General features: G+C 36.6%; 2 protein-coding genes across 3 annotated transcripts in view; one reads left to right on the top strand and one right to left on the bottom strand.

The window, feature by feature from the left end:
- The window catches only part of NECAB1 (N-terminal EF-hand calcium binding protein 1), a 60,835-nt gene extending 55,133 nt beyond the window's left edge, over positions 1 to 5,702 (top strand). The window contains exons 13-15 of the mRNA XM_085308859.1: positions 1,386 to 1,463; positions 2,428 to 2,519; positions 5,411 to 5,702. Of these exons, the coding sequence (XP_085164985.1) occupies positions 1,386 to 1,463; positions 2,428 to 2,519; positions 5,411 to 5,439 (199 nt within the window). The 3' untranslated portion in view covers positions 5,440 to 5,702. The remainder of the gene's footprint in view (positions 1 to 1,385; positions 1,464 to 2,427; positions 2,520 to 5,410) is intronic.
- Positions 5,703 to 8,880: 3,178 nt separating this feature from the next.
- The window catches only part of CUNH8orf88 (chromosome unknown C8orf88 homolog), a 14,800-nt gene continuing 3,270 nt past the window's right edge, over positions 8,881 to 20,410 (bottom strand). For both annotated transcript variants that reach the window (XM_085306870.1, XM_085307655.1), the window contains exons 3-5: positions 14,510 to 14,594; positions 11,758 to 11,864; positions 8,881 to 9,013 (exon numbers count right to left, since the gene is read on the bottom strand). In XM_085306870.1, coding sequence (XP_085162996.1) covers positions 8,975 to 9,013; positions 11,758 to 11,864; positions 14,510 to 14,594 — 231 coding nt within the window. In that variant the 3' untranslated portion in view covers positions 8,881 to 8,974. The remainder of the gene's footprint in view (positions 9,014 to 11,757; positions 11,865 to 14,509; positions 14,595 to 20,410) is intronic.

Below are 20,410 nucleotides of genomic sequence, written 5' to 3'. Positions count from 1 at the left end.
CATACATTTGAAGGCTACCACCTTTCATGTCCTTAATTTATGGGCTTTGTCACTATGAGATCATCACACTTATGATCTTATAGGTAGTATTTATACGAACATGGAAAAAAAAAACTTAAGCTGGAGTAAGAAAAAGTGACCATTCACTGGCTYATGTGTAATGGTGGACTTACAAGGAAAATAAAATTCTCACATGAGCCAAAAGGTGGAAAAAGCAAAGAGAAGCCCCTCTCCTCCTGAAAATTAACATCCATCAAAACACTGCAGTGACTGCAAAATTGTCTGTGGAGAGAGCCTAACTACTGCAGAACACAACTTAAGCAAAAGATGACAAAAAATTACTTTCTTTCCCCCAAGTTTGCAAGCATTTGGTATGTCAGTGGTGCCACCTACCGACTGTTCTTGAGTTTATCTATGTTTCAGTGCAGCCACATTTACAGTTCTTGATCACTGTTAGCATTTCACAATGTACTTTCTCACACAGCAGGAGATAGTAACACGGACAAATCTCATTAATTTATTACCTTTATATTTCATGCTGAAATGAAATGATCTGAGACCAGTTTTCAAGCACATTAGTAGTAAGACCAGGAATTTCACACTTGGGCACTCAGACAGCTGTACTTTATGTGCTATACATCTAACCACCAATTTGAGTACCCAAGTGCAGAAGTTCCTGAGCGTATCAGCTTTCCAACAAATAATAAGCAGGATGGTTTTGTGTGAAGGATCAGACACTCTATAGGTCACTTTTTACTCATAAATTGATTGCCAAATGGCATGAGAACAGCTATGCAAGATAATATTTAGAAAACACATCTGCAACACGATTCAACATACCTTTCTTACGCTCCATTGCTATTTGCTTCCAAAGCACCTAACGTCACTTTGATGCATTTCTCCACAGAAGGATAGACTTTCTACAAAGTAATTCTTCAATGAAACAGCATGATTTACTCAAGCTTGCTTGATCTGTTCTCTATGTGCAATATGCTGTATCAGCTGATTTGCCCTGAACCACAATTGGACTCATTTTCTGTATTACTGATTGACATTTCTTTATATAAATTACATTAATTATTGGAGTAATATGAAAAATAAGTTTCATAAATAAGCATCTGTAACTGTAAAAATACTGATCAATACTAAAAAAGCCATGAAAATATTATCTCATAGACAAAAGGTTTAAAAGCTTTATTTTGCAATAGATTGCAACAAATTGTAAGTTTATTCATTTGCAATATATATCTTTCAAAATTTACTTAAGATTTTTTTAAAAAAAAAATCACTATTTTGTTCACCCTTAAGGAAGCTGGAAAAAAAATATGCACACCTGATAGCTTTGCCATGATTTAATTAAATTAGTTCTATTCTACAATTCTTAGTGTTTCCATACAGAAGCTTTCAAATGACTCCTGCTTCATAATTTATGAGTTCTGGGAGAACAGCAGTACCTGGAATATGTAAGTATTATCTTGTATATTAGAGAAAATTTTGAAGGTTATAGAGTAAATGTGTAGAAGTGCTGAATATAAGTTACTCTAAATATGGCTAACTGATCTCTTCCTAAATGTATCACCATTAACAGTTCACAAAAGGAGTTCAAGCACTTAAGACTAAAACATATTTTAGTTAAAAATATCAGAGAGACACAACTAGTCTGAACAGTGCAAAAAAAGGCTGAAAGTGAAGACAAAGATACGACATCAGATGGACAGTAGTTTACCGCAGACTAAAGAACGAGGAAACAACAATATTGTTTCTGAACAATATAGTTCAGTGATGAGAATGAACAATTAAAGAAAAAAGTCCATGAATGAGACAGGAAGCATATCCTCCAGCAACCCACTTAAGTATGCAGGAAGTAATAAGGAGCTCTCAAAATCTCCCAAACCCACATTGCAAAACCCCTTCAGACCAATTCCCAAAGCATCTCTTCAGGCTCCCCCAAAACTGCAGTGATTCAAAGTCCTAACAGCTAAGTTCTAGCCTATAGCACACACAGCTGAAAAAAAAGGAGTAGAGACAGAAAGTTTTTCCTTAACTATTTTTACTGTTTTTTTTAAATGTAAGATCTAAATCTAGGATCTAGGCAGAAATGGTTCTAAATGAAGATGGAGAACTCCTGAAGCTTAGTATCTTTGCTTTTGAATAAAGCCCAGTTCAAACCAGGTGAGTTTATTTTCAAAAAGACTGAAAACTAGTAACACACACCAACACATCTGGAACACAAAGAACTCCTATCTTGAGCCACARCCAAGACATGAACATCAGGAGGAGAAAGACGGTTCACTGTTCAGAATAAGTAGTGTACTCTACTCTTGCAGTATTTATTAACTGTAACAAATCTAGATACTCTTGATATACGCATGAACATTTAGTGCCTTTAAAAGCTTACCATATTGTCATTTTTTTGTAATYATTTAGCCACCTGCAAATGAATTACAGCAAGACATTCCAAAGAAATAACGTGGACTTCTTGGAAACACCCGAACTCACAACAACCATGCTAGTCCCTGGTAAATGCCAATTTTTCATAAACTTTTATTTGATCCATATGAAGAGTTCCACTGTATTAGCATGTTCTACATGCAGAGCAACTGGGTATCGTCACCCTTAGTCAGATCTTCTTTTGTAAGATATGGGGAGGAAAGGAAGACTGACATTTGTATTTTAAGCACAAGAATGTATCAGCCAGAGTAGAACCCACATTGCTTTATGTAGTACAAAGTATTATGCTAGCATACACTGTTCAAGAAAATGTCTAGAAGATGCAATATTTGTGAATAGTAAAATAGATCCAATTAAGTATTTGTAGACAAAAAACCCTTTCTGATGAAGACTTCAATTTAATTATATTTGCGTTGACTGAATGGAGCCTTAAATTACCAATAACTGATGTTTACCAATCAATTAATTGTACATGCTTCCTACTATGTAAAAGCAAAAGAAAAAGCTCTACTCTGAAAAATGATAAATATTCCAAATTAATCTTTCTAATACAAGCCAATGAGCATACAACTTGCAAAAAAAAAAAAATCTTCTTTAAAAGAAGAAATAATTAGAGGTCAAGGAGGAAGCACAACAAACATCAGTCCCTGTTTGCAGATAGAGGACAGCAAAAATTAAGTATTTTACCTTATACAGCACAAATCTGTTAGAATGAAACCCTAGTTTCCCACATCTTTATTGTCTACACGGGAAAAAAAAATCCACCTAGTAAAAGGAATTACTTACTCCTAGATGACCTGAGGTCTCTCCTTAAAATAAATCAGCCAAGACAAGTAATTTTCAGACTTGACAAGCCTGATACAAACAAAAATACATGCTGGGGACTCCTGCCGGGGACTCCTGCCATATCAGAGGATTACAGTTAATGAACTCAGAATCCCTTCAAATCAAATTTCTTACTGGAAAATTGATAGTGGTAAGACAAAAACTTGTCTCTAGAAAACAATGCAGCCTTTCCCCAAACTTCTCTGTGTCCACAGGCTAGAGTGGGTAGGAGCMAGGAGTGCTCCATGGCTGGGTTATTCATGGTTAGAGAAATTGCAATTAGCAAAATAAAAAGTAAACATCATTTTAAAGTGCCTAAACATAAATGGCTGAAATTGGATTTAAAATAATCATCACAGCAACCATTCAGACTGCTAAATAGGATTTGAGTCTAYAGCATTCTACCCCAGCAGATAGTTGCCATAGAAACAACATTTCTCACCATGCATTCCCTGAGTGAAGGTGAAGTGATGCATTCAGCTGTTTTTACAGTTTTATAGATTACCTGTATTTTAGAAGTCTGTATGTAGATATCTGAACCATTTTAACGGGAAGCACTTCTTATGTATAAACTATACAGGTCACATTCATATTTGAAAGACAGAAAATGCTCAGTCTCATCACGGGAAGAAAAAAAAAAAAAAAAAAAAAAAGCCGCAATGCTCCAGTACGTTTTATGGAGTTTAGACAGTGCAAAGGGATATTGCTGTAGAAACAGGAAAAAAAACTCACCAYCTTTTTACAGTTAATACATAAGCTRTATTTTAAAAACAAATTTACCCCAGCTCAAATGCAATTACTCTCTTTTACACATGCAGGTTCCTAAAAAATGAAACAATTTATGTCATATTCTGCATCTGACTCAATAGAAGATTACAACCTAAGAATCTTTACTCAGATGAGCAATTAAAATGAAGACTGATACACTTACCTGGCTAAGGATGATTCAGAAAGACATGGGGATTCAGGACTGTTAGATCCAGTATTATCCAAAAGCAGTAACTTCTGGAGATTGCAAATTCAGTTACTCTCTGTTAGTAGAACCATGATCTATTATAATCACTTGCACACCTGCTAACTGACCAAGCTGCTTCAGTTCAGTCTGCAAGGGTGGCATGAATCATTTGGTTCCATCTTTAATTCAAAGCCTGATCTGCATATACAGATCTGAACTCTGAGAACACTAAAGAACCTTTGGGGGAAGAAAACAAAAGATAGAGGAAAAACGCTTTAATGTTTATGGCACTATGACATTAACTACTAAACTAACATTCATTTGACCAAAATTTACTAATCTACTCATGTGTCAGGGACTAAGACTTTTAACGCCCAAAGACAGGTATGATTCTTATGAATCCTAAGAGTCTTCTTCAAGAATGAAGTTTTTGAGAAAAATTGCAAAAACTGAAGGATTTATGAACACATCCAAAGAGACAAATCTATTAATGAATCTAATCCCCAAAATACATAGTGCAAAAAGCATGGTCCTTCAGCCCTTACCATCTCTCCACTAAAGGAGCTTAGCATTTACATTTCCTCTCMTTGCTTTGTCTCTCTCCACAAATCTTGCAGTTCTTTTTCTGCAATTGACTYAATTCCTTGAATAGTGTAAGGATAACAGCAGGTTTGAATGATGTCACCAGGAGTAACAGTCACTAAAGGCAGTACAGTCATTCAGGGAACACACTGTTCTTCTAAAATACTGACCCATGCAGTAGGTCTTTATCCTCACTCTTTGAGAGGCTTTATGTAGTTTGGCTTCTGGGATTTCTATGCTGAATTCTATGCAACTATATGTAAGGCACATTATGAGACTATCTAAAGAAGCAATAAAGAAATGTAAAGTTTTCCTTAAGTCTTCCCCCACCAAATATGCTCAGCTCTCCTACCATTTGAAGTACTTTCCCCATGTATGGAGTGTTTTTCTCCTTGGAAGTACACAGTTTTGTCCTTGAAAGTATACTACTTTTCATAATCAAATAGTATTAGCTGTGCATATAAATGACCACATCTTCATACCAGTGGTCACATATTAGAGTGGTCACGTATTAGAGATGTTTTCTTTAGAGTTTTACAAGAGGCAGAAAAAACAACATTGCTTACGTAAAAATAAACAAACTCTCTTYTCTTTCAGCATCGTGGTGGGTCCTCAATAACAACTAGAAGCTGTGGTTCCAAGTAATGCTAATAGAATACCATTACCTTTCTCATTACAGCAACATTCATATAGTAGTATATACGTATCCTGGATAAGAGATGATCACACGACAGTTAGTCGTAAGTGTGCTCTTTCCATTTTAAGACATGAAAAGTTACATATTCTCTTCTTGTGATTAGCTCAGTGAAACAATGCTTTCTAAAAGCCAAAACAGGACAACTGTGCTAAACCGTTGTCTGTGTACATYCAACCTAGCACAAATGGTCAAAGCAGCATGCCTTTATTGATGTGACTAAGTATTTGTGAATAGTTTTAGCCTTATATTAATAAAGAGTTGTTACTTCATACTTCTTTTCTTCAAAAGAAAGGAGTATGAACTTGAACATGTGTATTGTCATGAACTTCTTGTCTTCTGTCTTAAAGAAAGTCATCAGTTAGGAGAATAAACACAGAGACAATGTTAGGAAAATAAACACAGAACTTCACCCAGATAGGGGATAATCTGCCCAAGAAAAAGTAAGGGAGTACCATTTTCTCTTCCCAATTCCTGCCTTCCTTTCCTCCAACCTCCTCCTCCCCYTGAAACATGTCTGTCAGATTGCTTTGGATCCCTCACAATCAGTGTGCTTTGAGCCCCACATCCTGATACTCAAGAAATAATTTTCATTTTATCAGATCCTGRAACTGTCAGTTCACTGTTGGTTCTCATAAGAGAAACTACTGTTAGATCATAAACAGCCATAAACCTAGAAGTAGAAATACTATATTCCCCAAGAAGTCATGCTGTTGTCCCTTTGGCATCTAAGTAGTAGGTGTGCCCTTCTGCCCAGAAATAAATGCACACAGCTCGACCACATCTATCACTTCCGAGTCCAAATAACCCACTGGGATGTTGTGCCAGCAATTATGCTCATAGCTCATTTGGGCTGGTGGTGGGAAAGTAGGAAAAGACTAGTGTAACCTTGCAACCCCATGACAGTTGACAAGCTCTATGTACCAAGTGACCACTCTCCACTCATCTAGCAGTCCCAGGGAAGATCAATACGAAATAAACACTCCCTTGAGAAATTTGAAACAGGACAAGCAGCAATCTTCTTCTCTATCTGGTTATGGAGTTGGGGAGACCAATCCATTTATCCAGAAGTCATCAGCTGTTACGAAGCCAATGCCTCTAATAAGTCCATCATTACCCCTACCTTCTGAACACAGGAATGCCTGGGGTGAAGCACAGTAATCTGCCGAAATTTAGCCCATCCGTCAACTGCCTGCAATCTGCAAAGAGAGCAGGGTCACTAGACTGACCCCGTATTTTCAATAAACCATCCTCTTCCAAAGACAGAAACAGGTTACATCTGCCAGGTCGCAAAAGAAACAGCATTCAGGGTATTTCCTGTTATGCTAAAAGRAACCTTGAAATGGCAGTACTCGTTCTGTAACATCAAAAATGAGCCTGTTCCAGAAAATGCTGCAAAAGGCAGCATCACAGTATCCACACAGAACTGCCCACTAAATGCAGAACAAACACAGTTTGTTCTCTCATCAACTCAGAGTTGTGGCACGTAAGCAACCTTGCCTGCATACGCTCCCAGACATTTTAGCACTGTGTTATAATAACATCAGAACAAACGGTTCAGATGTCTTCCGGATACCTCCCCTTGCCCTGCACATGTCCAGGGTAGACCATGATCTGCACATTTCAAATAAATGGGGAGTTTGATGTCCAAAAAAAAAGAAAAAAAAAAGAAGAAAAAAGAAGAAAAAAAAGAGCTCAATGGGCACATATTAGACCATTTTACTTTTCATGAGGCCRTACGTTACACAACTGAGAATACATCCACTGCCTTCTGCAACCATAAATAAGAAACATCAATTAACTTGGAAGCCTGAGAGCCAGCCTAAATAGTAGAAAAGAGAAGATAAAAATCATAGAATCATAATCTTAGCTAAGAAGAGGCCTTACCATGCGTAATTGTGTTTAATGAATGCTAGTTAAAAAAAAGAAAAAGTCTAAAATAGAAACTGTTTTATAACATATGTTTAGACATGAAAAAACGTATCTTTGAAGGTCTTTCTGGGAGAGGAACATCATGGAAAAACGCTGGGAAAAAAGTTTAGTAGATCATCTACTAGATCATCATCACCAACACTTATTATTCTCCATTATATATTTACTAGTAAACAAACATTTGAATGAATAATAGACAAGAACAAATCTGAGTTTCACTTAAGAGATTTGAGATAGCTACTTATAGCAATGGCCTTCAACACATACTGGAGAAATGATCCATATTATTTACTCTAAAACATTCATAGTGATAAAAATCTGAGYAGATTTCAGTTCTTTGTAACATTACTTGTAGACACTACACAAATAAAATACATTTGTTAAGATAATCTCAACTCACACCGACAGGACTTAAAGTGATTGTCAACTGTTTCTAAATATAAAAGGAAAAGAATCTGTAGGAAAGGTTATCTGCAGTTTCAGGGAAGGGGGAACACAATTTATCAAGTGTAACCTGCAAGTTTTTAGTGCTACTGCAATCCCATCCAATATACTCCAATTTAGTTTCCATTATCATTTGCTAGAAAGGTTAAAAGAGAGTTCTTTTGGCATCAAAAGCATGTTATGGCAAGTCTGAATGCATACAATTTTGAAAATAATTGTATTTATATAAAATAACTATTACTGAAGCTTGTCAACTGAAAAAATGTTTACAGAAAACACACATTAATCTACTGCTCTCCACTTTTCTTTCTGACACTATTCTATTTCAAGAAAAAAGTTACACCACCCGCTACRAAGTTCATATTGGTATGAACTTGCCTCATATGAGACAAGTGATTAAGTGTTGTCTCGTTCTGGAATATTTCTCRTTATTTCTACTTTGTAGAAATCAAAAACACCAGACATTATTTATGAAGAATTTTAAGAACTGCAGCACTTGACAGTTCTGTTGCATTGACCAGCAAGGAAGGATTTTTTAGTTTTAGAGAAATTGTTAATAAGACGATATTTCATAGCTTGAAAAAAGGTATGTATGCACAGAAGATTAAGGCATCTCTTGTGTCAACAGGGAGTTATCAAATGAAGAGAAAAAACAATTGCAGTTTTGACCCTCCAAAAAATTAAGCTGAAGAAGTATGTATGTACACTTTAGAGTTGGTAGTTATTGTTCCATTATTACTGCCACGGAAGAGAGAAGGAATAAGCAAAAAGTTAATTCAAGTACTGGTTTAAAGTTTACAGGCAAACAAACTATATGTTTAGATAACACAGCTGATTCAAGGAAAAGTCTGTCACAGAGAAGAGTAAAATTATTTACTTTTACTATAATTGCATTACTATCTCAGAGATTACAAATTAAAGCTTTGACTTTCAAAACATTCAGGCTATTACAGATAGAAATAGGCATTTCCGTAGATTTCGTGAAGTTGTCTGTTCATCTGTAGGCATTCAAGTACCTTCAAAAATCTTCTGTAAAAATGTTTCACATGTARGTCCTTCACTGATGGATCACTCATCTTCCGAACAACCTATCACTTCTTGCATAAATCAATGAAATTGTTGCTGTTCTCCTGCAAGATAAACAAACCCTCAAATCACTTCAGTTATACGGTCATTTAAACAAAGTTTCCACACATCTCCTTATAAAACTCCATGTAAATTTAGTGATTTGATGYATTTCAGATTAATCCAAACAGTTAGTGAACACACTGAGTGAGCACAACAGCAACAGCTTAGTACAAATGCTGAGCTACTCCCCATATYTCCCCCCCTAAAAGACAACATCATATGGGACAAATGCAACCCACAGGTCACTAACTGTAACAACTTCTCTCTTGTTAAAAGCACTCATTACTCCTAGAAGCTTTCTCCATCTGAAAATACGGTTTTCAGCAATGGATGGGCATAAAAATTTTATTATTGACTTCAAAACTTTGGTACTAGGGAATTCTTAAAAACAGAAAAGAACTTTTTTTTAATAATCCACTCAGCAAATTGGTAACAACCACCTATTCCTGAAATACAACATCACTGCAAGTTTGCATGCTTCCCATTAGAAACTGAGAGTGGGTTTTTTTGATGTGTTTTTTAAGCACCATTTATTATAGGTGCATCTCATTGACTCCTCTGGCTTGTATGTGTGGGTGGCACAGGATCAGGTAACTCTGGAATTTTCTGGTATAACTATAGGATCTATATCATGAAAGAAACTAAAGTGCAGAGGAAAGAGGGTGGAAAATGAAATAATAGATGACCACTTAYACTTGTTCAGGTAAGTGAATTAAGTTCTTTTGCATACTCCATGAAAAATCCTGAATAATGATATAATCTGGATACAAACATTCCACTAGCAATTTAGCAGTACTCTACCAGAGAGCATCTTCTGTAGAACACTTACCAGGATGTCATAAGCAAGGAAACCCACCTCAACAGTTATACTGAAAAATCTCACAATAGTAATATTCATTCATATACACTCCCACAATGGGCAAGACCTCAAAAACTGTGTTTGAACCAAAGCTAGAGCTATGTAATTGTCCTACAGGCTTTCTGCTATTAGTTATGTTCTTTATTTCACTGAAGAATACTCAAACTCTGGACATTTGATCTCAATACCAAGGCATCACAATAGTAGRCTGCTGCACCATTCTGATGTCTGTGCATTGCCCCAGAAGGAGCCTGAATCATTACCTTCTCCAGTGAAATTAGTTTTGAACCTACTTTTGCTTTTTCTTGTTTGATTCTAGGTACATTATCAGGTTGCATTATCAAGAATTATGAAATGCTTTTCCTTCTGTCTAYGTATTTTAAGTATTAAGAACAGAACAGTAACAGGCTACAACTTTTTACAGGGCATTATTCTCGAACAACTATTCTCGTTTGGCTCTCTGCTGGATAGAGAATTTGCTTATTCAGTGCCAGTGTTTTAAGAAGACTTGTACACTGATAAGTTCTGCATTCTGAACAAAAGTACCTTCTTTATGTTGACTCACRTGTTCTGTATTTAATTAAAATCTCACCATCAGCCTTTTCAAGAGAGACAGTTATCTCAGAAAAGGAAGTTATTGTCTTTGTCTATCCTATGAAGTGTCTGCAGTTACTGGGTTCCCCCCACCACCATTTCAAAACATGTTTATCACTCCTCTTGAAATTCACCAAATATATTTTCACACTAATGCATGAGCCCTGAAAGTAGCAGGTAKCAGTTGCCAGGTCAAGTCAAGCTTAAGAAATTCCTAGGACCWGATTCAGTCTCTATTCTATTTACAGAGTCTTTTAGCTGGATTCCCATATAGAATAACTTAACATCTCAAGGTTTTTTTTTTTCAATGCTTTCTGTAGGAAATGACTAGTTGGGTAGCATACACATGTCCCCTGAATAGAATTTTGTTTCAGAGTATGACAACAGGAATTCTAACAAGGAATTCAATCCTCAGACTGCTTCCTTAACTCAAATTGTAGCAAAATAGTTTTTTATCCAGATTAATTGAACACAATATACAATGCATTTAGAAAAACTGCCTCAAATTGCAGCTAACACAGTACTCATTTGGAAATACTTGTCCTTGATAGAGATGCTATTTCTAGAAGGAATATACCATGACCTCAAAAGCAGGCTAGTATACAGCCCGATCTGATACTGTAACATTTATACCCTGGAATGCTTCCCCATATGTGATCTATGAACTATAATAATTTTCTTCCTAGCACATGAAGTATTTTCAGATTATTCCATGTTTAAGGTACCACTCCTAGACTTCCAGCACAATCATCATTCATTTCTCCCCAACAAATACAGAAATGCATTTTGCAGAAACACTGACTACAGACAAYGGTAACACTAAATTGCATTAACATGTCCTTTACAGTGGACACTAACCACAGGCAACTAATAAAGTAAAATACAAAACAAACCACAATACACTGGGATTAAGCTTTTACTAAACCTGAAATTTATCAAGATTGTAGATTTGACATTCTATGTTAACTCCAGCTCTGTTCCTTTAAAGTAAAAAGAAAACAACATACTGTCATTTCATACAGATCCTAGACTTGGGAACACATAACTCTTTTTTTCTTGACAACAAAGAAAAACACCCTTTTTCCTTTGTGTAATTCTTACCACAGTAAAATCCCAAATAATGCTTSGGGAAGCTATGTACAACAGCAACAGAGCTACAACTACACAGTAAGTCTTTTCAAGGTTATATCAACTTGGCAGACTGGTTTGAAGAAATATTTTTCTTATCAAACATGTAGTCAAAACCTCCATGATCACTTTCACAATGTAATTTCATATGWAAAATTCACTCACTGGTTTTTCAAGTACAATTGGATGATCAGGAAGAAACTTTGGCTTCTCTTGAGAGAGTGAAACACTTGAAAGCTTTAAAAGGAAGTCTCTGCTATATTTGATTCTTTCTGCAAATACATAAAATCATTCAGTTATTTCAACATAAATGCTTAAAGCACTCAAGCCAGAAATAAGAGATTTGATTTCTTATAAAAGAGTAGAACTGCATATGAAAACAGCAGGTATTCATGTCTCAGCTTCAAATGGGGTACATGCAGTAAATTACATAGCATTTTAATTTTATTCTATAAAACTAGCTCAGCAAATATGCAGGACTACTCTAAACTAAAAGAGTTTTGTTGTTTTAATACAAATGAACACACCCAAAAGYGAATCCCCACCTTATACCACACATAGACTCCCTGCACCTTGCTCTAATAAACAGAAACATCACAAATTGGTCTTGAAATCCTAAAAGGAATTCCCTCTGAATTAGTAATAATTTACACCATCAAGGTGGCATATCTTTATGGGAAAGGTAATATGAACACAAATTGAGTCTCTTTTCTTGGTGCTGTTGATGTCTTCCAACCACTAAAAATAATCAAGTCTGTTACACATGAACTGGCAAATACTAATACCAACGAACTAACYTGAAAGGTTTTACATGGATTTAACAAAAGTTGAGGTCTATGCTTGGAAYGTGCATGTCAGAACATCTCTCTCTTCTACTCTAGCCTCAAAYATAACATATCCACTCAATACAGGATCAGATATGCTAAAAAGAACAAAAACAAAACAACACACACACATACCCCCCCCACCTCCCCCCCAAATCAGATCAAAGCAAAAACACATGCAGATGCAAGAAGAAATGAATGGGGCAAGAAGGGACAAACCTTATTTCTTTACGAACTGTAATTTAGTTACTTGTTTCCTTCTTAGCCGTATTCTGTTGACAGGCAAGGCCCTGAAATCAAGTATGAGTGGGATTTTTCCTGCCTTTGACCACAAGTGATTGCAATAATTGCTGAACCTAAGTGAGGGAAATAGTTAACCTTAACAATAGTTTAAAGAAAGTAAGTAAATATGAGAAATCGTGGATTGGTGGTTTTCCCCTTGTTCCATGAAATGTGAGCAGCAGAAACAAAATGCAAAGACATAACTGAAGTAGCAATAGAAAGCCTTTAAGAAAAACTGCAGAATACATGTAATTGGAGGCATACGTATATCACCACTGAATTGACATCAAATGGAGATTATTAGCTAGCATGAGAAGTACAGCTGCAGATAAAATGAAGTTTGAAAGGAAATTTCACAATATGACAAAAGAGGAAAAGAGATTATGATTTATAGGCAGCAGCTGAACAAGGACCTCTGAAGTTGTTTTACTGTGAAACAATCAACTACAATAATTAGCAAACAAGCAAAAAACCTTTGAAAACATGCATAGGAACAAGTCTGCCCTATTGACAAACGTAGAGGAGAGTCAGGAAGGCGTCACAAAGCAGTTAAGTGCGACAGAAGGTCCAAAGTGGTAACTAATACAAGAGATCAGAACCTGACGAGGAAAAGCAAATTCAGATTTTGTAGAACAGAACAGGTTCTACACAGCAAAAGCAGAGTAGATGAGAAAGGATCAGAAAGCCATCACCAACAGAGACAGAAGTTGACAAGCCTGCCACAAACTGCAGCCAGAGAAGGTGGTCTGTCCACCGGGATCAAGAACAAGAGACAGGAACCCGACCCTAAAAGGGAATACAAAAAAAGACTCACCTTCCAAGTCAGTAATGAATGACAGCATAAGACGATAGCATCCTCAAAAACCTGGGGATGGTAACCTCTCAGGCTGAGGAAGAATAAGGAAGTCTCAAATAAAATTTAACAGAATTCTTTCAATTCTTAGGTGGTAAGAGCAACAAAACAAACTATCTCCAGAAATTGATTGCAGATTACAGAAAAGTATCTCAGATGCCTGATTACAGAAATAAATTCATAAAAAAACCTGTCTCTGAATGAACAGATCAACTAATCTGGAGTACTGTCACAGTTCCTATGACACAGTTAAGGATGAAGAACTAGGCAGGAATTGATGCAGAGAAGGATTTTAAAATAATTTTGGAAACTGAGAACGTACATTAATGAAAAAATTAGTAAAAGTTCAGTTGATTTMACCTATCAAAGAATGACAGAAAATGTGATTGTACTTTATGACTGAATTATGAGCACTACAGAAATGATCCCTGAAGTGATCCATGTCAAAAAACACGAGGAACAAACCTTGTAAACAATGCTGGCATAAGAACAACTGTCCTGCAAGTATGCTGTAACTACAGTAAAGGATTGACTTAGAATGGACTAAAGGATGCAACTCAGACCTGTATTCCCACACACAGAAGCAAYATGCATATGTATACAAAAGTAGGATTGTATGAAGGAAGCGCTCATTCTTGAGTTCTACCAGTACAAGACAAGTACACAAAAAACACTGCCTGAACACATCCTTACACAAAAACAACGTTACCAGTGGACRTTTCCCACCTCAGTTAAGGCCAAATTTTACACTTACTCTGCAATGTTAATTTGGGGGAGGGGGGGGAAAGACCACAGTGGTTTCATTTCCCTCACAAACTATGGTTTAGAAGGATGCAACTTCTAAAAACAAGGGCTAATTAGGAGGGAAAAAAAAAAAAAAAAAAAACAGTAGTCCCCATGTCAACCATCTTCCACCAGAAAATACAATTCTGACATAGATCCGCATGCAACATGTTACCTTTTTTTACTTCTAGTTCATTCGGTTTTGGTTGACTGGGTATCACAGTTTGAGTTAAGATCTTCATTCCAGTCATTTCGGACCACTAAAACAAGGAGAAAAATATTATTTAAACAGTATTTTATATATTTCACAAAATTAAGTGATGAAACTTGCAATTTCCTTTAAACGAGGAGATATATTTCTGAGGGTTTTGTTTGTCTGCTTGTTTTTTAAATAACCGCTATTAGCAGAGCTTCAACAGTCAATTTTGTTTTCAAAGCCACCAAGATAACGGGAAACTWACCCTTCTTGCATACAAATTGGTATTTTTTCTGCTCTTTTTAAGTTAAATCACTACCTTCCTTACCCTACAAGAACAATCTGAAAAGAAACAGACTTGCACAAGTCAAAATAYTGATGGTCAAAATGGCAGCTATGTATAATAGTTGATGCATCTCTAACTTAGAAGATGAAGGCCCTGCCCATATACACAAAAGAACAACTGAAAAAATATTTACATAGGTGAGGTAAAATGCCTGAAAGATTTAATTTGATCATGTWAAAAAGTTTGTTACTATTGATTATGCATAACAAGGCAACAACTCAACTATCCACAAAGCAGCACAAGCCAAGTATTAGAAGGAATGATCACGTTTTAGACACTAATCTTTTAGACACATTTTTTACAGTGCTGTTGCTACTTTTWAAAAGAGAAGTACAGTTACCCTCCTCCTTTTCCTTTTTTACGCCAAAACACAGCTAGAAACAGTTATACTGGGGAACAATAATAATTGTACACACACACAGACACAGACTTCTGTTAAGAACAGGAGAGAGACTTGGATTCAACAAAGCAAAAAGTTGCAGAGGTATCAAGACCCAGCATCTGCAGTTGAGCTCCTTATAGCTGCAAAAAAACCTTGAAATGAGTGTTTTGGAAAGGAGGGAAGCAGCTTCCCCCTCAGGAGTTTATCTTGGCTCCTGAAAGGAAAGGCTCTGCAGGTCTGGCTGAGSAATTTTAACCTCATTCTGAGACACATGGGGAATGGGGCTGGTGAGAGCAAAGAGTCTGGAAAGCGAAGGGCTTTTTTTGTTTGTTTTTTAAAAAAAGTCTTTAATACTTAACAGGTTGTATGTCTTATACTTCATCACACTGGCTATGCATYCTCAAATAGACAATCAATGACTCTYTCATCTTCTCTCAGACAACTGCAACTGTCAAATGTAGAAAAGATCCTATTTCCTGAACAAAGACAACCGACAACCCTAGCTGAGGTAGCTTTACTAGTATGCTGAGCATGATACAGTCAGAGAATAGGAACTGAGAAACTGTGGAACATTTATAGCATATTTCTCATCTCACTCCTACTTCTATTCTTTGTGGCTGAAATTTAGTTATCTTGATTTGTTTAATGTTTCTGGAGGAAGAAAAAAAAAAAAAGAAGAAGAAAACCCCCAAACCATCTTGAGATTTCTGATGATTAAATTAATGGTAAGTCACACTGCTAATTCTAACTCCTTTATGATGTTTGACTAGTCTTCACAAATCTTAGCTATTCAAAGGCTCTTTCACAGTAGGGACTAGGAAGAAGACAGTATTGACACTTTTCAAGCCCATAAGAAAGAGGCACACACAACAATGTAGAATTTAAGTGTAGTAAGTCAGGCAATATCACAACACTTGCATTTTTTCCTGCACCACCTCCCATTACACCATCCTTTCAATTGCTTGATGTCAAGAGCTCTGGTAGGCTTGGTTTTAATCCAAAACTCAACAYTGGAGTATCACTGTCCACAGGGCTACTGCATTTTCGAGTCTGAAATCCTCTTACAAAAGAAGTTGTGCTAGAACTGGACAGGTATTTCTGAAGCTCAACACCACTTTTAAACGGTGGTTAACTGCTTGTAAATTAAAACTGATACTGACTGGTGGAAACTTTTCAAGTGAAATCTACAATAGATCTGAGGTAGYTGATCCAATACTCTGATATTTTCTCTGGAAAATTCATATCATTGAAGAGTAGGAATTAAGGATTTTGCTTGCYTTAAACTAGTCACAGTGCAAAATCCAGTAGAACCCCAATCTGCACGCTTGGGAACTTACACTCACTGAACTCCAATTTGGCTGACAAAACTAACCAAGGGAAAAATACTTCCACAGCTAGTATTTTTTTGTAAGCACCACCTGTAGAGAAGGCTCGGATTTCTRTATTACCATGTGCCTTTTGACTCATGAACTCCTGGAAATTTTCCATAGGAGATATACCTCACTGAAAACCAGTTTAATTGTTGTTAGATTTAAATCAACTTGTTCATAACTATTTGTTCTGGACTCCTCGAAAAGCAGACTAYAGGGCCCCAGGTAAAAAATGCGGGCATACTAGAACCCAGTCACCTACCGTAGCTTGACTCTCTTACTCCTGGCAAAGGATCACAGAATCAGTAAGGTTGGAAGAGACCTCTGGAGATCTCTCTAGTCCAACCTCCCTGTTCAAGAAGGGTCACCTAGAGCATGTTAGACAGGGTTGCATCCAGGCGGGCCTTGAAGATCTCCAGAGAAGGAGACTCCACAACCTCTCTGGGCAACCTGTTCCAGTGCTCTGTCAGTCTCACAGCGAAGAAATTCCCCCTCATATTCAGGCGAAACTTCCAGTGGTTCAGTTTCTGCCCATCGCCTCTTGTCCTGTCACATGGCACTACTGAAAAGAGTTTAGCCCCATCCCTTTGACACCCTCCCTTCAAGTACTTGTAGACATTGATAAGATCCCCTCTCAGTCTTCTCCTCTCCCGGCTAGACAGGTCCGACTCTCACAGCTGTTCCTCACAGGGCAGATGCTCCAGCCCTCTGATCATCTTGGTAGCCTTATGCTGGACCCTCTCCAGCAGCTCCATGTCTCCCCTGTACTCGACACAGTACTTGAGATGTGGCCTCACCAGGGCTGAGTAGAGCAGCAGGATCAACCCCCTTGACCTGCTGGCAATACACTTCCTAAYGCACCCTAAGCAGAAAGATTACTTATTTCCTGTGAATAAAGGTCCTCCAGTGCTAAGAGAGTGACTGGAACYGCGGCTAACATTTCAGATACGACTGCTATCGCTATGCTCTTTATTATAAGCAAATCTTTTCTGCCTCCTCCAAAATATAGACTATTTTAGACTGTAATTTAGACTATAGTCTAGAACTACAGTCTAAGAACTTGCTACAATTTACTGGTTCTTTCTCAGAGTTAAATTTAACACATAGCAGCTCTCCTGCACTCTCTCTGAAGTGCCGTAAGGATACTTCTTTCTCCTTGYAGAAGTCTTAGATGCTTTATCTGTGCATATCTAGATATCCTAAGGTAAAGCCACTTGGAGAACTCTGTTACTAAATTCTTCTTCAATTCCTTTACTGCTTTAAAAACTTGGTGAGGTTCTCAATAATTGCCTTGTACTAGAAGGTTCTGTAATATCTGTTGCTATTCATCTTCACCAGGTCATTCCCATACTTATAACATCTTTCTAATAAAGATATTTAGTTGATGTTTATATCCTTAAAACATAATACCTTGAGCACTCAGGGTACTAAACAACAAACTCCTTATGAAGACCTGCAAAATTACATTTCTGATGATTCTACACAATCAGCTCTTGGTCAGTTATGCACAGACATATCTCATCCATATTCCTTTYTCTTTGCCTAAGAGACAACCCCTTTCCCATTACTGGGCTCGTTGTTCTAAGCTCATGTTTTTAATCTGTTTTAGTGATAGTGATTCAATTATAGTAATGTCCCACAAACTTTTATAGCTAGAGAGGACACAGCAGAGGTAGCAAACATCCTGAGGAGATGGCAGGAGAGGAGTGAAAGAGGYAGGGCTCACTTAAGCAAACTTTGCAACCAAGAAGTACACAGAAGTTTACCATCAGATATACAAACCTACTTTATTCACATGCTCTTACATGACCCATAGCAACTGCCTACAGAGATGCTGTTAGTCCACTGCAGAAAGCCAGATGCCTTTTATTACTTAGGAACTTATTAACAGAAAACTATTACCGAAAATCTAAAGCTCAGTATCTTCCTCCTCTATGACAGCCTGTTTATAGGCAAGTATGTTTGCTCTTCATACACTGGGCTGAATGCAGTATTTAAGTTAGTGACAGCTTTCACTAAATTCATACTTGCTATAGTTTCAGTTCCACTTCCCAGACTACTGTAAAGACAACTCATGTCCAAAGCAGGAATGGAATTTTTAATGACACACAAATTTCCACATATATCAGCTGCAAAGAATGCCACCCTTCCATCCTAAAATCCACACTCTTAATAACTTGCTTGTAATTGCCAGTACAGGTCAGTATGTGCATGTGTAAGTCAAGTTCATTTTTCTCATTCAACACAAGATGTACAGAATGAATTACTGCATAGTTAAGATCAGCTATATTAAGAAGTGCCAACTGACAGACAAGTAAATGCAAGACAAATGCATCTGTCTTTCATACACAATACAGCTTATTACTTCACAGAATAGTATTATCCAACTATTTTCTTTGCTMAAATAGCTTTTACATTGTGTTGCTCAGCTCAAAATGTGCTAATAAATAGTCTACTGCTACTTCTACAGGATCAATTAAATGATAGAAGTTCCAGTGTCTACTATGAGCGAGTATGAAACAAAATTCAGAAGTTAGTTCACAACATACCTGCCACTGTTTTGTTAGTTCCACGATTCTGAGTTACTCATCTCATTCAGTGCAATTTTGCTGGAACTTGAACTCCTGTTGAGAAATAGATTAAGACACAGGAAATGCATCTCAAAACTGAAGAGCCAGAGAAATGGAAATTCAGAGTTTGTATCAGGTTTGGATTGGTTGGTTGGGGCTTTTATTTTTGTTGTTTTTATAAAAAACTTTTTTTTAAAAAAAAAAAAGAATTACTTATAAGTTAGTGGCATATACAATCTGTTTTAGTTTTAAAAAYCTTTATTCACCAGTTTTCCAAAAAGCAACTTGCATTTCCTGTATCCTAACCTATATCAACTTCAATATTTATTCTCTCTTTGRTCTTCAATATATCATCACTACATGAGACCATGACAGATATAAAGCTGTAACATGCCAATTTTATTTTAGTGGTATTAAGTGTTATGTCAATGACTATTCCTCTTTTTCACCTTCTAGCGTGCTTAGTATTGTTCTCATTTATCTTCTGTAGAAGAAAGATGTATTGCAGAGGGAAGAAAGAGGAACAGGACAACTGAAGATTTATGTTTGTATATATAAAGCACCATTACAGTCCTTCCAAAAGAGGTGATATGATTTAGAACATCTGAAATATGATTACCATTTTGACAGGCAGATTCTTTAAGTAAAATACATGKTTTTTTCTTCCTATGAATGGCAACTGTATTCCACCATGTCAGCGAACAAAGAGTAAACGGATAACAAGGTACAACTTTCTCAAATAATCACTGACATTCTTTAAAAGTAGCTACTAATGTTCCTGGTTAGAAAAACACTCTGAAGTTGCTATGCACACCTCTTGGCCAATGTCATCAATCAACTAAAACAGACAAGYTCACAGTGTACAAATCAGCTGATATTTGGAAGTATTCATGAAACACCTGACAGTGAGAACATTAAAAAGTCTCACTATCATACACCAAAGAAAAGTTTAAAAAAAGAATACAGCTATACTAACATCAAAGAAATGCAGTATGTAGCCACCTATAGCCAAGYACTGATGAAATTCAGAGTATTACAGCATTGCTGCCTACAGGACTATTCTAAAAAGAAATACAGACTTTGTTCTCCTAAATTGTATTTCCTTACATGTTAGTTAAAATAAATACGTTGCAGTAGTCATCATCTTACAGCTGGTAGGACAGGCTGCTGACAGCTCTACTCATCTAATCCTTCCCTCCCCTCTGTTTTTTT

This window comes from Rhea americana, unplaced genomic scaffold (genome assembly GCF_003343005.1).
Source record: "Rhea americana isolate MKP2758 unplaced genomic scaffold, rheAme1 scaffold_0, whole genome shotgun sequence".
Taxonomy (NCBI): domain Eukaryota; kingdom Metazoa; phylum Chordata; class Aves; order Rheiformes; family Rheidae; genus Rhea; species Rhea americana.
Note: the sequence above shows the minus strand (reverse complement) of the source record. Positions and strands in the feature narration are given on the sequence as shown.